This window comes from Symphalangus syndactylus, chromosome 4, assembly GCF_028878055.3.
Source record: "Symphalangus syndactylus isolate Jambi chromosome 4, NHGRI_mSymSyn1-v2.1_pri, whole genome shotgun sequence".
Taxonomy (NCBI): domain Eukaryota; kingdom Metazoa; phylum Chordata; class Mammalia; order Primates; family Hylobatidae; genus Symphalangus; species Symphalangus syndactylus.
Window position 1 is genome coordinate 45311596 of NC_072426.2, and position 26460 is coordinate 45338055.

General features: G+C 52.2%; 2 protein-coding genes across 6 annotated transcripts in view; one reads left to right on the forward strand and one right to left on the reverse strand.

Annotated features, from left to right (window-relative positions):
• Positions 1-3341, forward strand: part of ADAMTS14 (ADAM metallopeptidase with thrombospondin type 1 motif 14) — an 87553-nt gene extending 84212 nt beyond the window's left edge. For both annotated transcript variants that reach the window (XM_055274591.2, XM_055274592.2), the window contains exon 22: positions 1261-3341. In XM_055274591.2, coding sequence (XP_055130566.1) covers positions 1261-1754 — 494 coding nt within the window. In that variant the 3' untranslated portion in view covers positions 1755-3341. The remainder of the gene's footprint in view (positions 1-1260) is intronic.
• An 8737-nt stretch (positions 3342-12078) lies between these two features.
• TBATA (thymus, brain and testes associated) lies at positions 12079-26081 on the reverse strand. 4 transcript variants are annotated; one of them, XM_055273944.1, is made up of 11 exons: positions 25977-26081; positions 25342-25467; positions 24077-24224; positions 22540-22775; positions 20333-20482; positions 19299-19375; positions 17898-18080; positions 16038-16119; positions 15049-15193; positions 13348-13400; positions 12079-12299 (listed from the first exon to the last, which is right to left on the reverse strand). In XM_055273944.1, exons 3-11 carry the CDS (start codon positions 24115-24117, stop codon positions 12214-12216), a joined length of 1053 nt encoding a protein of 350 aa, XP_055129919.1. In that variant the 5' UTR covers positions 24118-24224; positions 25342-25467; positions 25977-26081; the 3' UTR covers positions 12079-12213. The 4 variants fall into 4 exon arrangements, with proteins under 4 accessions (XP_055129919.1, XP_055129918.1, XP_055129920.1 ...); XM_055273943.1 differs by having other exon boundaries at positions 19299-19378; XM_055273945.1 differs by having other exon boundaries at positions 17898-18083; positions 19299-19378.
• Positions 26082-26460: the final 379 nt, after the last annotated feature.

Sequence of the window (26460 nt, forward strand, 5' to 3'; positions counted from 1 at the left end):
TCAAAGGACCTTCTACCTCCAATCTTCTACTTCTTTGCTCCTAGGCTGAGGTTCTGACTTGGGGAGTGCCTGGGTTTCCTGCCCTCTTCCTTCCCAAAGCAAAGGAAGATTCTGATTCTGGTTCCAGAAATCTGGCGCCATCTAGAGGCCACTGGCTTTCCATTTTTCTCTGATCTTTCTCTTGCTCCCCTAAGCCTGCCCCTCCACCTGTGTCTTTCTTTCCCTCTGTCCCTCCCACTCTTCTCACCTCCCTCTTTCTCTCTCTCTCTCTGGCAAAAATTAGTGGAAAGCAAAGCTCCTGCCTTCACATTCTGTCTGGAGAAACCTACATGGAGTTATCACAGAAAGGTGTGATATTTTGGGCAAACTAGTGTAGTGAGCACTTATCTTTGCCAGGTACTTTAAAGATGTTATTTGCAATGTTGTTATTCACTGGTAAGGGTCAACATCAGCCCCATTTTATAGGTGAAGAAACTGAGGCTTGGAGGGTTTAAGTGACTTGCCAAAGGCCTCACACTTTTAAGTGGTAGAGCCTGGATTTGAACTGAAATTCAGTTCAAATTTGCTTGATTCCAAATTAAGCAGTAGCAGTCTTAATGTCCCGGTGTGTGCTGACTGTGGCAGGATAGTCAGTCTGCCTGTCCCAAGCGTGAGTTGCCTGGGCTCTAGCCTGACCGTGGCTGGAGTGGGCCAGACTCCTTGGGTTGATTGGGAGGGGCTAGGGTTCCCACTTCCATCCAGAGCAGCTGCAAGTTAGAAGCACCTGGTGGTAGGCCACACCCTAGATTGTCCAGTGTGTGGGTGAAGGAGATGGGCACCCCCAAGGATTCCAGTGTGCAGCAGGGCTGAGGGCAAATGGTGAAGGGCCAGGGTTCTCAGATGCGCCCACACGTGGAGTCCCCTGGAGGGCTTGTGGAAGCACAGTGCTGAGCCCCAGCCTGAGTTTTTGATGCAATAGGGCTGGGTGGTGCTGGAGGATGTGCATTGCCAGCAAGCTTCCAGGTGATGCTGCTGCTGCGTGTGGGGACATCACTTTGAGATCTGCTGCTCTAGGGGATTTTAGTTCCTCTTCCATGTAGTCAGGGCTCACTCTCCTGTCAGGTGGCTCCGTAGCCCCTACCCTGGGAAAAAGCTTTACAGTGGGTCCAGCAAGGGCGGGGGTGGAGGGCAGGCAGTCAGTGGGTGAGTGGGAGGCGGGGCCACCTGACTGACAGGCATCCCCACGTTGCTTCCATCCTTGTCCTTGTGCTGTGTGTGCAGCAGAGCCCTGCACGGGAGACAGGTCTGTCTTCTGCCAGATGGAAGTGCTCGATCGCTACTGCTCCATTCCCGGCTACCACCGGCTCTGCTGTGTGTCCTGCATCAAGAAGGCCTCGGGCCCCGACCCTGGCCCAGAGCCTGGCCCAACCTCACTGCCCCCCTTCTCCACTCCTGGAAGCCCCTTACCAGGACCCCAGGACCCTGCAGATGCTGTGGAGCCTCCTGGAACGCCAACGGGATCAGAGGACCATCAGCATGGCCGAGCCACACAGCTCCCAGGACCTCTGGATACAAAATCCCCAGGGACCCAGCATCCCTTTGCCCCTGAGACACCGATCCCTGGAGCATCCTGGAGCATCTCCCCTACCACCCCCAGGGGGCTGCCTTGGGGCTGGACTCAGACAACTATGCCAGTCCCCGAGGATAAAGGGCAGCCTGGAGAAGACCTGAGGCATCCCAGCACCAGCCTCCCTGCTGCCTCCCCGGTGACATGAGCTGTGCCTTGCCATCCCACCGGCACGTTTACACTCTGTGTACTGCCCTGCGACCCCCAGCTCAGAGGACACACAGCAGGGCAGGCGCAAGCACAGACTTCATTTTAAATCATTCGCCTTCTTCTCGTTTGGGGCTCTGATGCTCTTTACCCCACAAAGCGGGGTGGGAGGAAGAAAAAGATCAGGGAATGCCCTAATTGGAGATACCTCAGCAAGCTGCCCCCAGTGGGACTGACCCTCTCAGGGCCCCTGTTGGTCTCCCCTGCCAGGACCAGGGTCAACTATTGCTCCCTCCTCACAGACCCTGGGCCTAGGCAGGTCTGAATCCTGGCTGGTCTGTAGCTGGAAGCTGTCAGGGCTGCCTGCCTTCCCAGAACTGTGAGGACCCCTGTGGAGGCCCTGCATATTTGGCCCCTCTCCCCAGAAAGGCAAAGCAGGGCCAGGGTAGATGGGGGACTGTTCACAGCCAGGCCGAGAGGAAGGGGGCCTGGGAATGCGGCATGAGGCTTCCCAGCTGCAGGGCTGGAGCGGGTGGGACACAAGGTGATCGCAGGCCCAGCTCCTGGAAGCCAAGAGCTCCATGCAGTTCCACCAGCTGAGGCCAGGCAGCAGAGGCCAGTTTATCTTTGCTGGCTGGAAGATGGTGCTCATGGCCATACTCTGGCCTTGCAGATGTCACTAGTGTTACTTCTAGTGACTCCAGATTACAGACTGGCCCCCCAATATCACCCCAGCCCACCAGAGAAGGGGGCTCAGGACACCCTGGACCCCAAGTCCTCAGCATCTAGGGGTTTCCAAACTGGTGCTCACCCCCTGGCTCCACCAGGATGGCAACTTCAATCATCACTCTAAGCCTGGAAGGGGACTCTGTGGGACACAGAGGGAACATGATTTCTCAGGCCATCCCTTCAATCATTGCCCTTCTCCAAAGATCACTCCTACTGGAGTCGGACATCTTCATCTCCTACCTGGCTGAAGCTGGGCCAGAGTGTGTGGTTCTCCCAGGGGTGGTTGGACCCCAGGACTGAGGATGAGAGTCCACTCATAGCCTGGCCTTGGAGATGGCAAGGGCCACCCAGGCCAAGTGCCCCAGGGCAGGGTGCCAGCCCCTGGCCTGGTGCTGGAGTGGGGAAGACACGCTCACCCACGGTGCTGTAAGGGCCTGAGCTAGGCTCAGCTGCCGGCCATGCTACCTCCAAGGGACAGGTGACAGCCTTAGATCCTCTGGCTCTCAGGAAGTGGCAGGGGGTCCCAGGACACCTCCAGGGTCTTGGAAGATGTCTCCTAAACTCCTGCCAGGTGATAGAGGTGCTTCTCACTTCTTCCTTCCCCAAGGCAAGGGGGCTGTTCTGAGCCAGGCTGGAGGAACACGAGCAGTGGGCCCCTGGCCTGCAACCCTTTTGGAGAGTGGAGGTCCTGGCGGGCTCCCCGCCCTCCCCCTGCTGCCCTCCCCTCCCTGGGATGCTGGGGCACACATGGAGTCATTCCTGTGAGAACCAGCCTGGCCTGTGTTAAACTCTTGTGCCTTGGAAATCCAGATCTTTAAAATTTTATGTATTTATTAACATCACTGTTGGACCCCAAAAAGTTGTGTGTGTGTTTCTTTTTCTCTCTCTGATTTATGGGAAGGGGACAATGAAGCCAGAGCTCGAAGGTTGAGGGCTGGCCTGTAGCAAAAGAACTGGGGGTGGGGGTGCAGCTCACTGTGGCTGTCTCCTGTCCCTCCACCTTTCCAACCATGCCCTGCTGCGGCACTGCCATGTGGGACACAGGGTTGCCACCGGTTTCTTGGCTACTGAATCTCCTGTTTCCCTGAGGCCCAAGTTCCAGGACAACACTTTATTTCAGGTTATTGTGAAATTCTCAACCTGTTTAAATGCAACTAGAGGCCAGTGGGGCAGAGTGGCTTATGCCTGTAATCCCAGCACTTTAGGAGGTGGGAGTTCCAGACCAGCCTGAGCAACATAGCAAGATCCCGTCTCAATAAAAAATAAAAAGAACATTAGCCAGGCGTGGTGTTGCATGCCTGTGGTCTCAGCTATTTAGGAGGCGGACGTGAGAGGATCCCTTGAGCCCAGGAGTTTGAGGCCACACTGAGCTGTGATTGCACCATGGCACTCCAGCCTGGGTGACAGAGCATGACCCTGTCTCAAAAACAAAAAAGAGCAACAAGAGGGGCTCTCTAAAGGAATCTTAGCAACCACAGAACAAAGAGATTGTCATTGAAAGCAAAATGTCACTGCAACCACTTTTGCCTTCTAAGCAGTGGCAGAATTTGTGTCATGGAGTAAAAGAATCTACACTGCTGGCCACTGAGAAAAGGCGAAGCTGGCAAAAGGGCCTCTTGTCATCGTGCAGAGCTCACTCCTCCCCTTAAGGCTGAGTAGAAAATGGTTTGGAGACTCCTACCCCCGGGGGGGGGGGGGGGTGGGAACACAGAGAGGGCAGCCTCTCCATCTGTCTTTGGCTGGGGGCTTTTTAGGATGCAGGTTGTCTAATATGTCTAGGGTTCAATTAAATTTGTGTTGCCATCTCCCCAAACATCTGGAAATGTCCACTCCCAAAATTAAGGGCTTTTTATGGGTCAGGATTTTTGCTTGTTTTGGTGGAAACTGAGAAAATGAAAGGACTCACGGGTGAAGATAGAGGAACAGCACCAAGGGCCCTCTTTCCATCGCAGCCTCAGAAACATCCCTCACTTCCTGTAGGAGCCCAGTGGGAAAGGCCATATGGGAATGGTCTCACCCCTTCCTGCCCTAAACGGTTTCCTGTTTGGAGTCTGGTGGGTGCAGGTGCCAGGGTGCCAGACTGCCTGTCTCTTCCCTGGAGGGGATTCTCCAGGCCACTCTGACTTCAAGGCTGTATCCACACCTGCCCCATGCTTGGCAGAGCCCTGCCGCAGTGACAACCAGGTGCCCAGAGTCTAGCCTATCAGCCCTGACTGGCTTCCAGAGCCCTTGCCCTGGTCTGCCAAGCTTCCTCAACCCATAGCCAGGGGCCAGTACACCTGTCATTTTGGAGGAAGCCCCCTGAAGTTCCAGCATCTCCTTGCCCTTGGGGTCAGTAGGGACAGTGCTGTACAGAGTCACCCTTACCCTCTTGTCCAAAGAGCCTGGGAAATCCTCACCATGGCTGTCTTCTGTGTCCAGATGGCCTCCTTGAGGTTCCAGCCTGTGACTTCATTTGGGCTAGTAAGGCCTGAAAGCTCCTGGTGGGGAAGGGATCGGGGGGATGGCAAGGGTTTAGGGACAGCAGGAGACTTACCTTCCCATTCCTCCAGGGGAGAAAAGGGGCAATTGGAGCCTCGTCATGTTCCTGGGAAATAGACTGGCCTCTGGGCCCTTTCTTGATTTACCCTTCTGGTGAACCTCCAGGCCTTCCACCTGAAATTACACAGCAGGCAGGGGAAGAGGGGAAGGCACAGAGCCTGGGCCATCTGACCTGGAACTCTGTGGGCTCTTCCAAAGAGCCCCTGCTCCCTACCTGGCTTCAGGAGACTGAAGGCTTGGGGAAAGGTGGGCGTCTGGGGGAGGAGGGAAAGAGCAAGAAGGGGTGGAAATGTAGGTGGGGCAGTCCCAGGGACCCAGCTGCCACGGATTAGAAATCTCTGCGGCCTACACCACAAATCTTCTCCTTTAAAAAATTATGCAAGAAATATATGCTCATTATTGAAAAATTTTACCACCTGAGGAAAAAAATCTATAATTCTACCTAGCAATAACCACCATTAATAATTTGTTTATCCATTCCAGATGTGTGCATGTGCAAGATTGTTCGTGTCTGTAGACACACACACACACACGCTGGGTGGATATTATTAATACTATACGCATACACGTTATCTGGGATCTGCTTCCCCTCCTACCCCACCTACAGCAATATAATAAGAACACGTTTCCATCCTGAACTACGTTGAACTACGTATTTTTTTTTTTTGAAGGAGCTTCGCTCTTGTTGCCCAGGCTGGAGTGCAATGGCGCGATCTCGGCTCACGCAACCTCTGTCTCCCAGGTTCAAGCGATTCTCCTGCCCTAGCCTCCCAAGTAGCTGGGATTACAGGCATGCACCACCACTCCTGGCTAATTTTGTATTTTTAGTAAAGATGGGGTTTCTCCATGTTGGTTAGGCTGGTCTTGAACTCCTAACCTCAGGTGATCCGCCTGCCTCAGCCTCCCAAAGTGCTGGGATTACAGGCATGAGCCACCACACCCAGCCACGTCTTCATTTTTAATGACTGCACAGTACCCCACAGTATGGCTAGATGACCATTTATTTAACCAAATCCTGCAGTACCATAAACTTCCTGTATAGCCTGTGGAACCATGAGCCAATTAAACCTCTTTTCTTTATGAAGTACCCAGTCTCATGTAGTTCTTTATAACAATGTGAGAATGGACTAATACAGAAAATTGGTACCAGAGAAATGAGGCATTGCTATAAAGATAACTGAAAATGTGGAAGCAACTTTGGAACTGGGTAACAGGAAGAGGCTGGAACAGATTGAAGGGATCAGAAGAAGACGAAGAGGTGGGAATGTTTGGAACTTCCTAGAGATTTGTTGAATGTTGTGACTAAAATGCTGATAGTGATATGGACAGTGAATTCCAGGCTGAGGAGTTCTCAGATGCAGATGAGAAATTTATTGGGAACTGTAATAAAGGTCACTCTTGCTATACTTTAGCAAAGAGATGGGGAGTATTGTGCCCCTGCTCTAGAAATCTGTGGAACTTTGAATTTGAGGCAGAAGATTCAGGGTATCTGGTGGAGGAAATTTCTAAGCAGCAGTGTTCCAGAGGTGTCCTGGCTACTTCTAACAGCATATACTCATATGCATTCACCAATATATGGTCTGAAATTGGAACTTACATTTAAAAGGAAAGCAGAGCATAGCAGTTTGAAACATTTGTAGCCTGACCATGTGGCAGAAAGACCCATTTTCTTGGGAAAAATTCAAGCCAGCTGCAGAAATTTGCATAAGTAGAGAGCCAAATGTTAATAGCCAAGACAATGGGGAAGATGTGTCGAGGGAGTTCCAGAGGCCTTCATGGCAGCCCCTCCCATCACAGGCCTGGAGGCCTAGGAGGGAAAATGGTTTCATGGGCTAGGCCAAGGGCCCCAGTGCCTGTTTCAGCCTCAGGATATGGCACCCTGAGTCCCAGTCGCTCCAGCTCCAGCCATGACTAAGGTCCCCAAATACACCTCAGGCTGCTGCTCCAGTGGGTGCAAGCCATAAGAAGCCTTGGTGGCTTTCACGTGGTATTGGCCCTGCAGGTGCACAGAGGGCAAGAGTTGAGGCTTGGGAGTCTAGTTTTAAGAGGATGTATGGAAACACCTGGATGTCCAGGCAGAAGTCTGCTGCAGGGGCAGAGCCCTCATAGATAACCTCTACTAGGGCAGTGCAGAGGGGAAATGTGGGGTTGGAGTCCCCACACAGAGTCCTTACTGGGGCACTGCCTAGTGGAGTTGTGAGAAGAGTGCACCATCCTCCAAACCCCAGCATGGTAGATCCACTGACAGTTTGCACCATGCACCTGGAAAAGCTGCAGGCACTCAATGCCAGCCTGTGAAAGCAGCCAAGTGTGCTGTACCTGGCAGAGCCACAGTGGTGGATCTGCCCAATGCCTTAGAAGCCCACTTCTTGTCTCAGTGTAGCCTAAATGTGAGACATGGAGTCAAAGGAGATTATTTTGGAGCTCTAAGATTTAATGACTGCCCTTCTGGGTTTCAGACTTGCATGGGGGCCTGTAGCCTCTTTGTTTTGACCAATTTCTCCCATTTGGAATGGAAGCATTTACCCACTGCCTGTACTTCCATTGTGTCTTAGAAGTAACTAACTTGCTTTTGATTTTACAGGCTCATAGGTGGAAGGGACTTGCTTAGTCTCAGGTAAGACTTTGGACTTTTGAGTTAATGCTGGAATAAGTTAAGGCTTTGAGGGACTGTTGGGAAGACATGATTGTGTTTTGAAATGTGAAAAGGACATGAGATTTGGGAGGGGCCAGGGAATGATATGGTTTGGATTTGTGTCCCCACCTAAATCTCATGTTGAATTGTATTCCTCAGTGTTGGAGGAGGGACCTGGTGGAAGGTGATTGGATCATGAAGGCAGATTTCCCCTTTGCTGTTCTCATGATAGTGAGTTCTCATGATCCAGTTGTTTGAAACTGTGTAGCATCTCCCCCTTCACTCTCTTTCTTTCCTGCCATGCTGTTAAGACGTGCTTGCTTCTCCTTCACCCTTCTGCCATGATTGTAAGTTTCCTAAGCCATGCCTTCTGTATAGCCTCTGGAACCATGAGTCAATGAAACCTCTTTTCTTTATAAATTACCCAGTCTCAGGTAGTTCTTTATAGCAGTGTGAGAATGGATTAATACATACATTTATTTAAGCAAAAAGAGAAAGGTAAATTTAAATAAACATTAAGGAAGCGTATAGGTGGTAGATACTTGTAACAAGCCTGGGTGTAGTGGCTCACACCTGTAATCCTAGCACTTTGGGAGGTGGAGGTGGGCAGATCGCTTGAGCCCAGAAGTTCAAGACCAGCCTGGGCAACACAGGGAGATCCCGTTTCTACACAAAAATGCAAAAATTAGCCAGGCATGGTGGCACATGCCCGTAGTCCCAGCTACTGAGGAGGCTGAGGTGGGAGAATTGCTTGAGTCCAGGAGTTTGAGACTGCAGTGACCTGCACTCCAACCTGGGCCACAGAGTGGAACATGTCTCAAAAAAGAAAGAAAGAAAGAGAGAGAGAGAGAGAGAGAGAAAGAAAGAAAGAAAAAAGAAAGAAAGAAAAATAAAAAAACCAGGTATAACAAAATTCATGATAGGGGTGTGGGAATGGCTCAAGTTTAGAAACCAAGGGCTCTTGTCAGTCACTCAGAGCCAGGACCTGGAGTCTAGTGAATCTGGATTTCAATTCTGAAACCTCTGCTTACCAGCTATATGACCTTAGATTATTGTGGATCCTTTTCATCACGTGACACAAAAATCAACTGCTTTTGTACATTCATTCTCATAGCAGCATTATTCACAATAGACAAAAAGTGGAAACAACCCAAGTGTCCATCGATGGATGAATGGATAAACATTAGGTGGTATATTCATACAAGGGACTGTCATTTAGGCTGAAAAAGGAAGGAAATTGGCTGGGCACAGTGGCTCACCCCTGTAACCCCAGCACTTTGGGAGGCTGAGGCGGGCAGATCACCTGAGGTTAGGAGTTCGAGATCAGCCTGACTAACATGGCGAAACCCCGTCTCTGCTAAAAATACGAAATTAGCCTGGAATGGTGGCGCATGTCTGTAATATCAGCTACTCGGGAGGCTGAGGCAGGAGAATCGCTTGAACCTGGGAGACAGAGGTGGTGGTGAGTCAAGATCTAGCCTGGGCAATAACAGCGAAACTCTGTCAAAAAAAAAAAAGGAGGGAAATTCTAACATATACTGCAAGATGGCTGAATAGTGAGGACATTATGCTAAGTGAAATCAGCCAGTCACAGAAGGACAAATACTGTATGATTCTACTTAAGTGAGGTACCTACCACAGTCAATTCCATAGAGACAGAGCATAAAATGGTGTTGCCAGGAACTGGGAGAGGAGAGAATGGGGAGTTATTGTTTAATGGGCATAGAGTGTTAGCTTTGCAAGATGAAAAGAGTTCTGTGGACAGATGGGAGTGATGGTGGCACAGCGATGTGAATGTACTTAATGCCACTGAACTGTGTATTTTAAAATGGTTAAGGTGGTAAATTTCATGTAGAAAAATATACATAAAAATCAACTATTGGATGGAGAAGGAATTTTATTGCCTCACACATGGTGAAGCATGGGGAAGAATCAGGAGCCTCAGGTGTGACTGTATCCAGGACTTTGTCCCCATGGAACAATAATGGAATCCTAGATACTCCAACCTTCCTTCCCCTGAAAAAACATTTCCAAGGACAGAATGTGATTGGCCCAGCTTGGCTTACATGCTTATCCTACCCCTGACCAGTCCTGTTGATACAGGAGGTAGAAATTATTTAGGCAGATAGTGAGGGTAAAAGAGTCCCCGGCAGAGCTTCCCTTTTAACAAAAAACAGCCCAATAATTATTTTTTCTAACAAAAAGCAGCCTGAAAAATCAAGCTGCAAGCATAGATAAGCAAGCTGGAAGCTTGTACTGGGGAATGCTGGCAGCTGTGCCAATAGAAAAGGGCTACTTGGGAGCCAGACATGTCCAACATGGAGGCTCCATCTTCCCTTTTTTTGTTACCACGTGTACAGTAAAGGATTGGGCAACATGGCGCAGGCCAGGCAGAGGCCTGCATAATAAAAGATTAGGGTGAGGGTGGCCAGAAATTCTCACCCTGTGCAAATGGCACACCTAGTCCTAACCAGTTTTTCGTGCCCTATACAAAGGCACACCTGGTCCAACCAATCTTTCCCACTCTATGTAAATCAGACACCACCTCCTCAACCTCATCTATAAAACCACCTGCATTTCACCATGGAACCAGCAATCCATTTCTCTGGGACGCCTGTCTGCAGCAGAGAGCTCTTCTCTTTCTTTCACCTATTAAAACTTCCACTCTTAACCTCACTCTTTGTGTGTCTGTGTCCTTGATTTCCTTGGCTGTGAGACAATAAACCTTAGGTATCACCCTAGACAATGAGGCTGCTTCACTATGTGAAGGGATGGGGGGCTCTGGTTGGACAGTGCTAGGTTTCACATTCCTGGATAGCCAAGAACAAGGGCTACCTCCATGGCTAAGGAGAATGAGTTCCAAGAAGGACCTAGAGCCTTCAGGGAAAAGATGAAAGGGAAAATCTGTCTCCATGCTTGAGGGAGAGAAGCAGGGGAAAGGGAGAAGAGAACTTCCAGGGCCTGGAGACAGAGAAAATTTAGGAGTGACCAGGAAGTGGCCATGACATCCTGACCTCCATGAGAAATCACTCGGATACCCAAGAGGACAGGGAGCACCTTGGGGAGCAGGGCTTAGAGACTCTCCTGAACGTGGCTGCATCATTCTTACATGCAGTGCTGCTGGGGAGACAACCCCAGTGGAAGAGGGGCGAGGGCCTTGAAAAACAAGGTGGCCTAATGTTGAACATGAAGCTGTTTACTTAACAGCAAATCCCTATCCATCCACTAATCTTGATTGAAGCCTGCTGCACAGAAAAGTTTTGTGTGAATGGAGTGTTTGGGAAAACCCAGAGGGACTGAATCTATCTGAATGAATGTAAGGCAGGGTAGTGTTGCAAGCATAGAACGGAGCCACAATCCATGGAACTAAGTCCACTTACTTCATGAACTAAGCCAGTAAAACAGCAGCTCAGAGCCACAGGGGAGCATGACCTTGTAAATCCTCAATGCCTCCTCCCATCCCAATTTTCCAGGGAATTTGCAGAAATGTCATGGAAGACATTGGACTTTCCAGAGAGTCTTCTCTAGATCTTTTGATTTCAGAAATGTAACCACAGCTTTTGGCTAGGGTGGGTAAGGCAGTAGGATACAATTTTGTTTTGTTTTGTTTTGTTTTGAATTCTGAGACGGAGTCTTGCTCTGTTGCCCAAGCTGGAGTGCACTAGCATGATCTTGGCTCACTGCAACCTCTGTCCCTCAGGTTCAAGTGATTCTCCTGCCTCAGCCTCCTGAGTAGCTGGGATTACAAGCATCCACTACCATGCCTGGCTAATTTTTGTATTTTTAGTAGAGATGGTGTTTCGCCATGTTGGTCAGGCTTGTCTTGAACTCCTGACCTCAGGTGATCCGCCCACCTCAGCCTCCCAAAGTCCTGGGATTATAGGCATGAGCCACTGTGCCCGGCCAGAATGCAGTTTTTAGGAGCAGGGATTCTGGAGCCAGACACCCAGGCTCTGCCACTTGTTCACTGTAGGACTTTGGAAAAGCTGTTTCACCTGCATGTGTGTAGGTATGTACTGCATATAAAGCATATAGAACAATTCACATTGTGCTCATCACCAGCTTTTACCTAAGTCGCTGCCTCTGTGCCCAGCACACACAGAAATAGAAACTCAATAATTGGCAACAGTGATCATTCTAAGGAGGCCTGCATGTTCCCCGACGTCTGCTCTACCCTACCCAGAGTCCTGTGTGTCTCAGCTCCAGGAGGGGCACAGTCCCTTTCTCAGGATGCCCCAACTGCCATTTGCCCTTTGTTTCTCTAGAACATGAAAGAACCAGGGAAGCCCCACGTGGAGGTAGCACTTGGGCTTTCCCATGGGAGTGGGGAGTAGGGATGGTTCCGTGCAGCCCATCTCTCTCCTGGAATCAGTGACCCCAAGCACAGGCCTCCCACTGCTAGGAAAGCGGAACTGTCCTCTCTCAGGGAAGATGGTTTTATTTAGTAGTTTTCACGGTAGGGAATCAGGTACTGCTGTGAAGATGGTGGAGACAGAAACACCCCTGAACCCTCGGGGCTGCCCTTGAGCAAGGCAGGGGCAGGTGTTAGGGCCCCTCAGCTCTCTGCCTTCGGCTTTGATGTCTTCTCCTCTGTGTTCTGGCTTGAATGCATCTGGAGGACTTGAGCTTCTCCAATGTACCCTAGTGGGAGGAGAGACAGCAGGCAGGAGAGGACCGGGAAGGGGCCCCCACCTGGGAGCTGCAGGTGGATGTGTGAGTGCTGAGGGGAAGGTCTGAGTCAAGCCCAGCTCCTGCTCTCAGCTCTGCTGGTGACCGAGGAGGGAATCCAACCTGAGAGGAATGGAGTGAATGGAATCCAACCTCTCTTCTTTCAGCATCCAAGTAACAAATATCAGTGAGATGCCTACTCTGTGCCTCTCTGCCAGGCACTCTGGACCCTTGATGGTCTAATCAGGGAAAATAATATACATTGGGGATGTGTTTCCTCTTCTCTCCCCTCCAGCCTGCTGCCACCCCTGCCCCCTACTCTAGTCTAAGGCACTGGGATGACTGCAGCAGCCTCTCCTTGGTCTCCCTCACCCATTCTTGTCCCCCATAGTCCATGCTGCACACAGTAGCCAGAAGGGGCATGCACACCCTGCTCATAACCCTCTTATGCACCCATGCACACACCTGGCCTTTACCACAGGCCGGCTCCTCCCACCTATCTCATCCCTCCCTTACCACTGTCCCCCACCCAGAAGGCCCCAGCCACTGTGGTCTGCTTGCTTTTCCACCAGCACACCAAGAGGTGGGAGCTTTGCTGGTTGGCTCTTCCTAGACTTGGGTAGGGCTGTATCTTTCCTGCCATTCAGCTCTAGGAGCCCTCTCCCCACCTGCCAGTCCTTCCCACTACTGACCACAGAGCCCTGTTATTCTTCTTACGTATCTGTCTCCACTCCTCCCCAGGTGTTTTAATTTGTTGTCTGTATTCCTCCTTGCTGGGATGTAAGTTCTGTGACAGCAGGAACTTGTCTGAATTCTTCCTCAATGATCCTCAGAGCTCAGCACATTGTGGGTGCTCAATAAATATTTGTTAATGAATGAATATGAATAAGTGAATGAATAGATGAAATGAGCAGCTTCCTTGGGCAGGGACTCATCTCCAAGTTGACTGGAATCCCCTGAGAAATCCAGCCAGAGTGGGCCTTGGTGAGCCCCCCGAATGACCCACTACTTGGAATCTTACCTGGTTTTTCGCCTTTTGAAAAATGTGATATCTTCGTTTTCTTCAGGGATTGACTGTGACCAAATACAAAGAAGGGGCTGGGAAGTTCATGCTGGAAACCTGACCCCACAGGTGGCAGGGGAGACGGGGAGGTGGCGAAGGTGGTGCAGGTGCAGTCAGCTGTCTGCTCCAGGGAGAGGCAAGAGTCACCCCTCCCGGAGGACCAGAAAACATCTGTCCATGGCTAGCACCCAGGTGGCCTTCCTGTGTCACCCCAGGCCAGACCCAGAAAACTGTGGCCCTGCTGTCTGCAGTTAGTTCCACTGGGAAGCAGGGCCCTCCTGTCTCTGGAGCAACAAGGCATGGACTGTGCACCAGCCCTCCCCCTAGCCCTCACTCCCTCACTCCACTGGTTTCCTTGTGGACTTCCCTTTGAGTGGGCAAGACAAGAACCCTGCGTCTTGAATGAATTAAAAGTATGAAAGATGCTCTTCCATCTTGTATTGGTCTTTACATCTCCCCATGCCTTTTTATGTGCCTGATGTTATTTTCCCTCCCTATGACTCTGGGAGGGGGCTTTTGAGAGATAGATGAAGCTGACAATCGCAGCCGGGAGGTGGTTTGCCGAAGGTCACAGTGAAGCCTGTCTTCCTCATTAGGCCGTTCCTCCTCTGCTCTCTCAGAGTGGGAGGGAACACCAAGTCCAAGGACATGCAAGAACTCATGACTTCAAGAAACCTCAGTCCACCCCTACCCCTGCTTCTTCTCACCAAGCCCACCCATGCTCTAGACACCTCAAACTTGGCATTCCCCAGTTGTATACCTTCCTGACTTCCATGCCTTCACCCAGGCTGGTCCCACTTCCCGGGATGACCTTTTGCCACGCTTTCATTTGCTCAGTCAAATCCTACTGCTCCTATCAGTGTTTGCCAAACTCTGTTGGGAACACTCGGGTGACTGTTAAAAATACAGGCCCCCCTGCTTCGCCCCCTCCTGCTATGTTAGAATCTTTAGGGGTCTGCATTTTTAACAAGCTCCCGGGGCGAATCTGAGTGCTGCTGGCCTTGGGAGTCAGTCGGGTCCAAGTCTGAATCCCAGCCCTTCTGCTGACCAGTCAGGTTACTTTGGGAAGGCCATTCTATTGTTCCTGAGCTTCAGTTTTCCTATTTGTAAAATGGAGCTAATACTGCCTCAATGGGTTGTTGGATGGACTAGAAAAACGTGGAACACCCAGCGGTGTCAGGCAAACTTATCGCTGCTCGGTGTGGCCTTGCTGACTCTCGGGCTCCACTCACCTGCTTTGTGAGGCCTCCCCCAGTTTGTAATTAATCTTTCTCTTCCAGCCATCAGGGCACTTATTACTGGTATAAAACCACCGCCTTGTGTTAGCATTTTCTCTCTACTCACGTCTTCCCATAGACCAAAGAGCTTCTGAAGAGCTAGGTGTGGCTAATCCAGCCTTATCTTGTTAAAATTGACTCCGGTGGCCCCCTTGGGGTCTCCCCAGCCCTGGCAGTTCGGGGGCTGGTCTGGCCGTGTTGGCCTTGAAGCGGTTTGGGTAGCACTAGAAGGTCCCTGGGGGAGGGGCTGGGCCTCTGCCTCCAGGACAGACTTAGTCAGCCCAGGCCCTGGCCAGTGCCAGGCTCCCTTCTCCGGGTCCCACTGGCCTCACCTGGGAGGACAGAAGGCTGCAGAAGGGCAGGGGCGGGGTGCGGGGCCCACCTGCAGGGTGGCTCTTGCTTCTCTTGAGGAGGTTCGTGCACTTCTTGAAGCTGGTTTAGGAGCTTTTCTGTAGGGATGGAGACTAGGGGCTGGGGAAGGAGCTGAGCCACTGCTGTCTGCAGGAGTCCCAGAGCGAGGTCTCTTTCTGAAAGCACAGCCCGTGGGCAGAGTCCTCAGCCCCCAGCCCCCTTCCTGTCCCTGTGGCAGGGCCAGAAGCAGGGCCTCCATCCAGGGCAGGTTTCTCTAAGCATCCCACCTTCTGTCCCTCCTTGGGCATCCCCGAGGTCCCCTCGGGAGAGCTCCACCTTCTCTCCTGGCCCATGTGTGCAGAGCCCCTAGCCCTTTCACATCCCTGTCCTGCCACACGAGGATGTGTATGACTTGTTCTTGGCCCCAGCTGGCCCTCCTTCCCACCATATGCCCGGGCCCACGCTGGGAAGTCTACTGGGGACCTGCCTTCCTCCTCCTCCTTCTCCTTCACTCTCCTGTCCAGGAAGTCTTCTCCAATTAGCTTCCTGGTTCTCATCACTCCTCACCCTTCTACTCAGATGCATCCCCTACCCACTGTCCCAGTGCTTCCATGTGTGTATTCCTGTGTTCATGTGTATACACGTGTGTAGCCCTATGTGCATATACTTGCACCTGTGTGTGTGTGGGTCTCCCACTGCAATGTGTGAGGGGCTGTGTCTGCTAAGTACAGTCTTTGGATTTTTTCCTCCCAGGTGCCTAGGCCTGGGGTCAGCATGAAAAAGGGGTCCCCTCCAAGGAGGAGGGGTAAGGAAATCCTGCTGAGGAATTGGGGAGGAGGAGGCAGAGATGCTGTCCAGCTGGGAAGGGTTAGTTTGGGGCTCCCAAATGGAGGAGAGGCCTCCGTGGAAGGCCCCCTCCAGGGTGGGAGCTGAGTGACATTTGAGTCCTGCAGAACCAGAGATCAAGGGCAGGACCTTGGCAGCCTCTACTGAGACAGTGCTGCGGGGCTGTGTCCTCACCCTTGGGCGGAGCGTAGAGCAGCCAGAACTGGATCGCGCTTAGCGAGTCTGTTTCCAGGATCTGACACAGGAGCTCCAGGACCTGTGGGCAGGAGGCCAGCACATTCCGGCCGGGAGTACAGGCAAGGAGTACAGGCAAATGTAGGTTTGGAGGGCACCAAGGAGACCCTTCCCCCAAAGAGGGCTCCCAGAGGTGCCTGCTGGGCTAAACTTGCTCCCACAAGGGTCTGTGCCTTTTCCTCCACATTGGACTTTGCACTTAACAGAGGACTTTGTCTCATGACAGTCCCGGAGGAAGATTCTTAACCTTGCTGCTGGACAGGTGGAGAATCCGAGGCCCCGAGAGGGGATGCTAGCAGGAAGTTGGTGGCAGAACGTGGCCTCAGCGAGAGGCTCCGGGGACCCCACATCCCTGAAGCCTGTGCAGCTGGTTATTCCCTAGGGCCCCTCACTGGGAAGCCAAGGTCCGAGCTGGCCAGTCAGCTCCTCAGAGACACACCAAATCCCATAGGCCTAGAGCCTTGGTGTGGGGATTTCAGGAACCCCACGGTATGCCATACCCCAAAAGTCCCAGAGTCTGGGGATGTTGGAAAAGGAGTGGGGGAAGCCCAGAGGGCAGCCTGAGGGGCAGCACAGGGCGGTTCTGCAAACTGCTCAGCACCGGCTCCCTCCTGCAGAGCTGCGGGCATGCTTGGCTCCTTGCTGCATCCTCAGTCTTTGACATCTTTGCTACTTCCGGGCTCATTTTCCCCTGCGTTCTCCAGTCATTTAGCATCAGGAAAAGATCCAGCTCTGACTGGGATGGGCTATGGGGGCTCCCTAGGCCAGACTGCTGCTGGTGGCTGTAGCTATGGCAGGCTGGAGTTGGGGCCCGAGGTGAAAGGTGGAAGCCCTGGAGTCCTAGGAAAGTGAGGCCCCCTCAGCTCCTGGCGGTCAGTTATCCTAGGACCTGGAGGGGCCCATCAGTCCCCAGCAGGTTGCCCTCATCCTCAGCAGAGTGGAATCTGGGCTGGGCCTCTCCCCAGGCCTCTGCCTCCTTAGGGGCCCACCCTCGTCCCCAGATGCCCACCCGCTGTGCTGACCCACCGTGACCTGCCCTGTGCCCCCTCCCCACAGTACCTGAGAACCTAATTCCAGGAGAGGTGAGGCTGCCCTATGGTGGAGAAAGCACCTTAGTCCTGGCTATGCTGCTCCGTCTCAGAGGACCTGGCCCATGGACTACCACTTGGCAGGGCCTCGGCCTACCCATCCGTGGCCTGGGGGTGCCGAACCCTGTCTGCTCTATCCACTTTGCTGCATTGTGGCAAGGTTTCAGAGGGAGTGTGTGCCTGACAGCACTGGTCACAAGGAAGGTGGCGGGATGCTGGCTCTACCTCTGGCCTTTCTTGGAGAACATCCGTGCATTTTCACAGGGACCTCTGATGTCTTCACCCACTGGGATGAGGCATGGACTCATCTCAGGCCTCGATGGGGAAATGTGAGCACGGAGGAGGTGGGCTCTCACGCAGGCTGTGGGGTGCAGCCTGCTGTGATGGGCAGGACCTCCTTCTTCAACCCATCATTGTAGCTCCCTTCACTAACTCAGCAAATGCTACAGCTGGAAGGGACCCTCAACAACAATGCGTTTGTGCTTCCAGTGGATAGATCACGGAACTAGGGCCCAGGGAGGGGAAGGGACTCACATGGAAACCTAGAGGCAGCAGGGGGTCATAGCCCCGGCTGCTGACTCCCCAGGGCTGGAGTTTTCTGGTCTTAACAGTCCTAGGCACCAGTATCCCTGGGAGGGGCCTCGCCCTAAAGTGGTTTGTAAGACTCCTAATGTGGAGAGCCAGGAGCCTGGGAGCAGAACTGGGCCCTCACCAGCAGCTCCTGATCCTGAAGGAGGAAGGCCTGGACTCCTTCATCTCTGCTGGAAGACTGACTCTGCTGGCCCTGGTGAGATCTGCGGCGGCTGACAGCCCGGGTAGAAGCGGGGATGAGCCTCCCAGTCTCTGCTGAGTACTTTGCCCCCTGCTCCCGCAGAGGCTCCTCCTTCTGCTCCTTCTGCTGGGACAAAAGTGGCCAGAGACTCCAGGCAGTCAGCAAGAGGGGAGGAAGAGGGCCGAGGGGAGGAGAGGAGCAGGAGGCCGGGTTACAATCCCAGGGCACTTCGCCTCCCAAATCCCAGCATCGCAGCTTTGCCAGCGTCCCGGGGTATCATCCAGCTCTGCCACCCACCCCCCCGCCACCTGCCCTAGACCCCTCCTTGGGCATCCCCGGCCCTCTCTCCGGCAGCTGGCCCTTCCACTATCAGCTATCATGCTTAAACCAGCAAAAACTCTTCCTCCTGGAACTCAGTAATGGAGGGTCGATCGCTGGACGCCCGCAGGTGGTTCTCGTTCTCCCTCTCAGGTGGGGCCTCCCTGCTGCTCCTCCCCACAGCCATCAGAGATTTGAAAACAGCATCCTGCACCAAGGGCCCACCGCCTACCTTAATTCCCAGCTCAGCTGCCCCGAGGTCTGTCCCAGAGAGGCCTGGGGCTTGGGGCCTCCTGCTCTTGCAATTCCAATTAAGACTGGTAGTATCCTCCCCCCCATTTTAAAGATAAGAAAACAGAGACCCAGACAGCTTAGCTGAGTTGTCCTGAGTGCCACAGTGAGTTAGCTGTGAGCAGGAATGAGAAGCCGGGCCTCTGCCTACCCACTGTGGTTGCCCAAGAAAAGGGGCAGGACCAGACTGTCCTAAGAGCAATTCCAGTCACCTTCAAGCTGCCTCTCAGGTGACTTTACTGTTTTATCATCAAATGGCACCCATGGGGTCACCCCTATCATGTTTGAAAACTTCCGAGGTTCTCTGCTCCTTATGTGATTAGACACTAAAAATTCTGGCGATTAAGAACAAGCTGCTTCCCCCCATATGCAAAGTCTCCCCCCCACCTTTCCCATTGCTGCCCACTTATAGCCTGGTTTCTGATCGTGCCCTGCATTTGCCAGCTTTTGAGCTGCTGTGCTAGGTGCCTCTGCTTGGAACTCCTCAGTCCCCTTGTGAACATCTCACTTAGATATCGAAGGCCCCAAAGTGCCGCCTGTCCTAAAACCCCTGCTTGGATTTCTCCACCTAGGTGTGCTTTCTCCCTCACTGTGACCTTTCCCCTGATGTTTGTATGAATCAGTCCCCCCACCCCACCTCTGGTAGGCTGAACTGACTCGGGAAGGATCTCCTTACACAGGGAAGGATCCGTTTCACCTCTTCCCAGACTAGCTCCTGTGTTCCGCACCCACCTCTTTCTTCTTCAGCTCATCCTCCTTGGTGAAGAAGGCCACCCGGGAAGCCAGCTCCTTCAACTCCTTCTTCCAGGCTTCTGGGAGGAGGGGACAAGGTCCTACCAACTGAAGTCAGGGGCCCTCCTCCCCTCCCTGTGCCACCAGGCCTTGGTAAAGGAGTCTGCTCTCCTTCCTGGCCTCCCTGCCTGGATCTTAAAGGGAAAAGGGGAGGCGGTGCTGTGGAGGGAGAAGGATCTGGATTCACACCATGGGTGGTGGCTGTGGCAGTGGGTGGGGTGTGGGGGTGGGGCATTGCTTTCCTTCTAGCAGGGGCTGATGTTGATGTCCTAGCCTGTGGCATTTCTAGGGGATGCTGGAGAACATTTTGTTGCCTGAGCCAAGATGCACATTGTTTAATCTAGCTTTGCCTCTTTTAGGTCCCTGAGGCCAAGACTGAAGCTGAGGAGATATGGATGGGCCTGTTATTAAGAAATCGAACTACTCCCTGGAGAGGGTGGAAAAGAGAGCCGCAGCCAGCCTTCCAAGTCTCTCTGCCCTGCACCGGCAGCCCCAGTCCCTTCTCCAGAATCTCCCCTGTCCCCACCAAACTGGCTTCCAGCACCTCAGTCATGGAAAGGGTGATGCTCAGCAGAGCAGAGACCTCTGGAATGCCAAGCCAGCACTGTGGCTGATTGTTCTGGTTGGCCAATGCCTGAGCACACAAGCTACTAAATATTCCCTATAGCATTCTGGCCTACAGCTGCCAGTCACACGACTGCAGGCTCAACATCTGCTTGCCCTCTGCATGTTATTACTCCTCAGGCACCTCAAATCCAAGCAGGGGTGTATTTCTGCTGGCTAGGACTCGCTGGGTGGGGAGTAATGCAGACATTAGGCTGCCCAAGGAAATGGCAGAAAAAGTGGGGTTCCCCCAAGGGACCTCACTGACCTAACAGCAATGGCCCTTTCCTTCTGGGCACCCACCCAAGTGAGGCAGCCTTGGGGAGAGGCATAAGCCCCAGGGTAGAGGGAGGCATGGCCCAAGTACCCACCAGAAGAAAGCTGGGGGTTCCGATTAGACTGTGGGTCTCCAATGGGGAAAGAGATGGTGGGCATCCCCATCTGACAGCCGGAAAAGACAGTTGACTCAGGCAAGGGGGCTGGAGAGTCCCTGACGACACAGACAGGCTTCCCGGTGAGATCTGCAAAGGGTTACAGGCTGTGGGAATGGAGGCTTAGGTGAATCTTAAGAGCTCTAGGAGGCTGGGAAGAGGCTGAGGTGCAGGGTGATTCTGGCTCCACCTCTTCCAGTAACCACAAGCTGATAGATTATCAGAGCTGGGAGGGCACTGCAACCACCTAGACCAGCGACCACCTCACCCACGGGGGGGATCCTAGAATGGACAGGGGAAGGGCCTGCTCAGGGCCGCACTGTGAGTTGGGCAGAGGTGAGACAAGAACTTAGGCTTCCTGGGCCCCTAGTCCTGAGGATCTTCTGATTTCCTATGACAGGGCAACATTGCCAATGTGAGTACACAGGGGTAGGCAGGCAGCTTAAAGATGAGAATGCTGGGGCAAGGGCATTAAGTCACAGTTTGTGATGGGAGAGGCCTGGGCTCACGTGACAGGGAGAAAGATTGAGCCACACCCTCTGCAGAAAACTTCCGCTTTAGGTCAGCCTGTGCAAGGCTGCATGCAGGGCAGCCTGGAGGTAGTGGGGGCCGCTTACACTTGAGGACCCTTCCGGCTAACCCTGGGTGATTATTATATCACTATTGATAGTGAGGCTTGAAGACCAGCCTGGTGAGGACCTAGCAAGGCTGCTCTCTCCTCCCTGAAACACTTCCCTTTTGGTGCCAGGACCCCTCACTCTTGTCCCGGCTCACTACCCCTCCTCATCCCCTCTGCCGACTTCTCATCTTCTCAACCTCTTAATCTTGGGGTCCCCAGGGATCTGTCCCCAGATTTTTCTCTCCTGTACCTACATGGACTCCTTGGTGATCCTACCCAGGCCCACCACTTGAAACACCCCCTCTTGAATGGCTCTCATGTCTGTGTCTCTGCCCTGAACTCCAGATCCGACTGCACTCCCATACCTCCACCTGGAGGTCTAGAAAGCATCTCACATCACCCATCTCCCACATCCGAGACCAAACCCCTGACTCCTCCCAGCCTACACTGGCCCTTCTGCAGATTTCCCTGTCTCACTCAATGCACTCCAGTTTCCCAGGTGCTCAGGCCAAAAATCTAAGTCGGCCTTGACTCTTCCTCTCACACTCCACTTTTAATCAATTGCTGAGTCCTACTGACTTTACCTTTCACATATCTCCAGGATAGAGCCACTGAGTCTTCTACTTCTAGCTCCTGGTCCAAGCCACACTTAAGACAGAGGCCAGGATGACCTTGCTAAAACATCTCACTTCTGTGCTCTCAGCCTTCCAAGGGCTCCAGCTGATTCAGGAAGGTGGCTTAATGGTGACAATAGTGGCCCAAATGCCCAGCTGATCTGGGCCCACTGTCTCCCTGATGCCTTTTCCGTTCTCCTCTCTTACTTTACTCCAGCCAGACCAGCTTCTGCTTCCTTGCTGCTGCTCCAACAGAGTGGGAGCGCTCTTGCCTTCTGGACTTTGTATTTGCTGATCTACCCGCCTGAGACATCCTTCCTCCTGCTGTGTGCACAGTTCCTATGTAGTTCTTTGCCTCAAATGTCATGTTAATGGCGATGTCTTCTGTGACCACCTTTTAAAAATAGCTATCTTCCCACTGCAGCCTGGGCACTTGACACCTTCCCCATCTCCCATCCCTCCCGACTGCAGGTCAGCTGCAGGAGGGCGGCCACCATGTCTGTCTTGTTCACTGTCGCATCCCCAAGGCCTAAAAAAGTGCCTAGCCAATAGTTCACACTCAATAAATATTTGATGGCTGGCTGGACAGCTGCATGGCTGACATAGCCTAAGTTAGAGAACTTAGAGAACAGAGCACTGCTCCAGGACAGAACTTACCCCTTTCTCTGATTTGCAAAATGGAAGAATCCAGCAGTCAGGGGACACCTGTAGGGAACCTGTCACCCACCCTTGGAGGCTTTTCCCCTGCCCACCGAACACAGTCCTGGCTGGGTTCTTTGGCAGCCCTGGGATCCTGGCCCCCATCCTCTCTGGGCCCCAGCCTGGAAACGGGCTGCCATCAATTCTTCCTTCCCAGTTCTCAAGACCAATTAGTGATACTCCCTCTGCTCCCACACCAACCAGCCAGGCCCTACCTTGGATGTGGGTCACGTGCTGGGGGTGTGGGTGGTGCCGGGAGAAGAAGGAGTGGTGACTGAGGCGTCCAAAGCAGTAGGTGCCAGGGGTTTGGGGCTTGGGGGTCCTCAATGCCTGGCGGATCCGCTCGAAATCCACAATCCCTGGGATCACCAGTTCTTTCTGTGGCGCACTGTCCCTGGGGCTCCTTGGCTTACGCCCTGACTTCTTCTCAGGTTTCAGCTCAACCTTTGGACTGAAGGAGGGGGTTTCAGGAGAAGCTAATGGAGCCTCCTCTAGCAGTGGGCCCACCTGGGCTCAGAGTTCAGTGCTTATTACAGAGCCCCTTCCTGAGGAGCTCTGAAATCTGGTTTCCTGGGTTTCACCACCACTCCCATAGCCCCATAGCACCAAAAGCTAGGCCCCCCCAGAGTCCTTTCCCAACTGGTGCAATCTGGTCCTGGTTAATCTTCCTTATTAGGGAGCTAGCAACCATTTGAGAGAACTCAGACTCTCCCAGCACCCCAGTTTTTTCCCAGAGACCACATCTGAAACCAGAAAGAGACACTGCAGACCCACCTACTCATCAAAATACCCGGGATGGAGCAAAGTCACTTTATATACATCCCTGGGGATGGGGCTGGTCTCAGCAAGGGCCTCTCCCCAAGCCAGACTGTGGACAGCCCAGAGGCCAGCTATAGGCTGTCATCCTCCCCCACGCACCCAGGAGCAGTCTTGGCTCAGACTCAGCATCCAGAGGCCAGGGCTGGAGCTTAGGCCAGACCAGACCAGCAAGTTCTATTCCCATGGGGGTCCCTCCTAGGAGAGGAAGAGCTGATGCAGCAGCTACTGGGGCTGTGACGCTGAGGAAAGCTTCAAGCTCTGTTTTGCTTTGCTGGAGACAAGCCAGCTCGGATCCTCTGTCCTCTGCCCCACACCCCTCCCCTTCCTGAGGACGCTGTGCATCGCCCTTGGAGGAAGGTCAAGATCAGCAAAGGTGGGCCACTCCCCAGCGGAGGCCTGCTGGGACCATCTGCCTGATCGCTGTCTGCATGCCCTTCTCATGGTGGCCCTGGCTGAAGGGAGTCCTTTTGGAGTACAGATGGACTCTGGATGTGTTAAGCAAGGCCTGCTGCCCCTGGACCCTCTGAGGACTCCACTGACCTGGCCCCTGAGTTTCCTGTTCCATTCTTCATTCACCTCTAAGGGATCTGGGGCTTAAAGAAATAAAGCAAACCTTCTTTGAAAGTTGCAGTTAGCTATTCTCTTCTACCCCCGAGTAACAGAGGAAGTCACCTCCTGCGAACCCCTGAAACTCCTTTGCTCAGTGCTTCTGGCACCTGCTCAAGTCTTTTCCCTGCCCAGGAGGGGCAAAGCCTGGGCTAACTTGGGCCTGAGGACCCATTGGGGGGTCTGGCTGACTGACAGCAGAAGTCCAGTAAGAACCACCTCTCTTGGACTCCTAATCTGTTGAGATCCCCCAAGGCCAGCTTTGTCTTCCACCCTGCCCTACCCCAAGCCCTCCTCAGTCAGCAGGGTGGGCATTTGGAGCCTCACCTCATCAGTGGATAATCAGCCAATTGAACATCTGTAGCCATTGTATGCTTTCTAACAGACTAAAGGCCAGTGCACTTAATACTAGTGTTGAAGATGCAGAACAGGAACTCTCACGAACAGGTGGTGGAAGTGTAAACAGGAACAGGCACTTTAGGGGGAGAAATGGTAAGATCTTATAAAATTGAGCATTTGCATGCTGTATCACCCAGCAATTTCTTTCCCGGATATAAGAGAAATTCTCACAGATGTGCAACAGGGGCTACTTATAAGAATATTCATACAAACACTGTTCAAAATAGCAAAAACCTGTTGGCAACCCAAATGTCTGATGGCAGAAGAATGGATAAGTAAGCTGTGGTGCATTCAGACAATGGGATACTTTATTGCTATGAAAATAAATGAGCCACAGCTACACGTAACAACATGGATGAATCTTATAATCAGTATGAGAAAACTTACAATTCTTGGTTTTGGGATGTTATATTTATGCAATCTTATTAACTCTTTACTTTTTATTAATTACTATCAAATAGGCTACAGTATAACAAGTTATATGCATCTGAAACAATACAATTGTTGTCATCCACTATATATAATGTGTGGATAATATAAAGTAACTACTAAACTGTGTAAATGTTGTATTTAAAAACATATTATTTTTCTTTCATAAATGGTTTAGTTTATGTGTGTTCCAGAGGACACAAGTTCCAGAGGACCACATAGCCTGAGATCCTTTCTAAAAATAAAAGTTTAAAAGCAAGCAAAATGATCATGAACATGCAATAAAACAGCAACAACAGCATCAAACAAGGAAATGCTAAGCACGAAATTCACATAGGGGCTATTTCTGAGGGAAGGCGGGGAGGGGAGGTGTGCAGAAGAAGCGCATATAAGGAGATGTGTTAGTGGTGATGTTCTTGTTCTTGGTTTGGGTGGTGTATTTGCTTGTGTTTATTATATTATTAAATAAACTAAATGGCATAGATGAAAGATGATAGGTGTCAAAACCAAGAATTGTGATTAAATCTATGGACGTGAATATATATATATCTAGCCAAAGTGCTAGGGATGGGGTTGGGACAGGACATCAGTGCATTCTGAGAATTAACCCTCAGAGTCACAGAATCTGCAAGGGACCCCAGAGATCTCCCAATGCCAGCCTTCATCAGGTAGTGGGATGGGTTGGTGTTGTCTGAAATCAGGGAAGCAGGGGAGATTTGCTGAGGTCACCCAGAAGGAACCAGAGCCCAGGCAGTCTGACTCACAGTTTGCTGATCTTTTCTCTCCTTAAAAGGAAGCTCCAGACATCCTTGATGTCAGTGACTGGGCTCTAGGTACTTAGATGCTACTATCTTGAGAACAGGATATGTGGAAGCCCCAAATCCTCCTGCCTATGGGAAAAAGTACTCTTTAGAACAGAGACTTACAAATGTGTTTGGCTGTGATGACAGTAAGAAATTCTTTATGTCATGACCCAATTCACACACGGGTTTGTGTGTGTGTGTGAAACTAAAATAATAACATCCTGAAGCAATATTTATCCGTACTACATATGATGCACACTGATATTTTTACCCTATTTTTGGTTTTTATTTCTTAAATGTTAGATATGATCCATTAAATTGATCTAATAAGCCACCAGGGGTCATAACCCACAGCGGCTGTAGAGAGGCTGACAGGGACTCTAATAGGTCAAGCCAGCCTCGTTCAGAGCGGGACAGGTGGGAGCCCAGTGTAGTCTGCCCTGCCCTGCCCCTGCTCTCTGTCCCTGGGGCCCCAGCCAGCCAGGCAGAGGGGTCTGAGGGCTCCTATCAATCCAGCCACAGAACTTCCCTTTCTACCTCTGCCCTTCTGGGCTCTCCAGGGTCCATCTCCTCTCCCGAGAGGTCCCTGGACTCACCAAGGCAGTGCCTGCTACAGCACGTGTATGAGAAGCCCTGCTGTCCGAGCAGGAAGGAGCAAGAGGACAAATCGAGGGGAAGGCTGTAGGGTCTGCGGGCAAGTCTGCCTGCTTTGTGACACTGAGCCCAGTGGTTGCTAGGTTACCCTGTTCCCACAACTCCAGAACCTCTGCCCAGCACCCCTCTACCACATCCCCTGCCTGTCTCCCCCTCCTGGAAGGGTAGACAAGGGCTAAGGACCTTCTGTCCCTCCTGACTTCCCTGCTGCCTCCCATCCAACACTTTCAATGGGGGCCAAGGGAGAGAAGGAGAGTCTGAGGCTGGTTTTAGCCAGCGAGAAGCAGATGGAGGTGGAACGCTGGCAGAAGACGTTGGTGGGCTGTGTCCCAGCTTCGTCAGCCCCACCTGGCCTGACCCCACCACACAGGGGTCGGCTTCCATGCGTCTTGGTTCTGGGGACTCATTCTCAGGGAGGTGGGTCTT

Coding starts and splice junctions, on each gene's coding strand:
- TBATA (XM_055273942.1), bottom strand. CDS start 24,117: ATGGCTACAGATGTTCAATTGGCTGATTATCCACTGATGAG. Junction 19,379..20,332: donor GAACCCCCAGCTTTCTTCTG/GTGGGTACTTGG, acceptor CCCTCCTCCCAG/AAGCCTGGAAGAAGGAGTTG. Junction 12,300..15,048: donor AAGCAAGAGCCACCCTGCAG/GTGGGCCCCGCA, acceptor TCCTCCCACTAG/GGTACATTGGAGAAGCTCAA.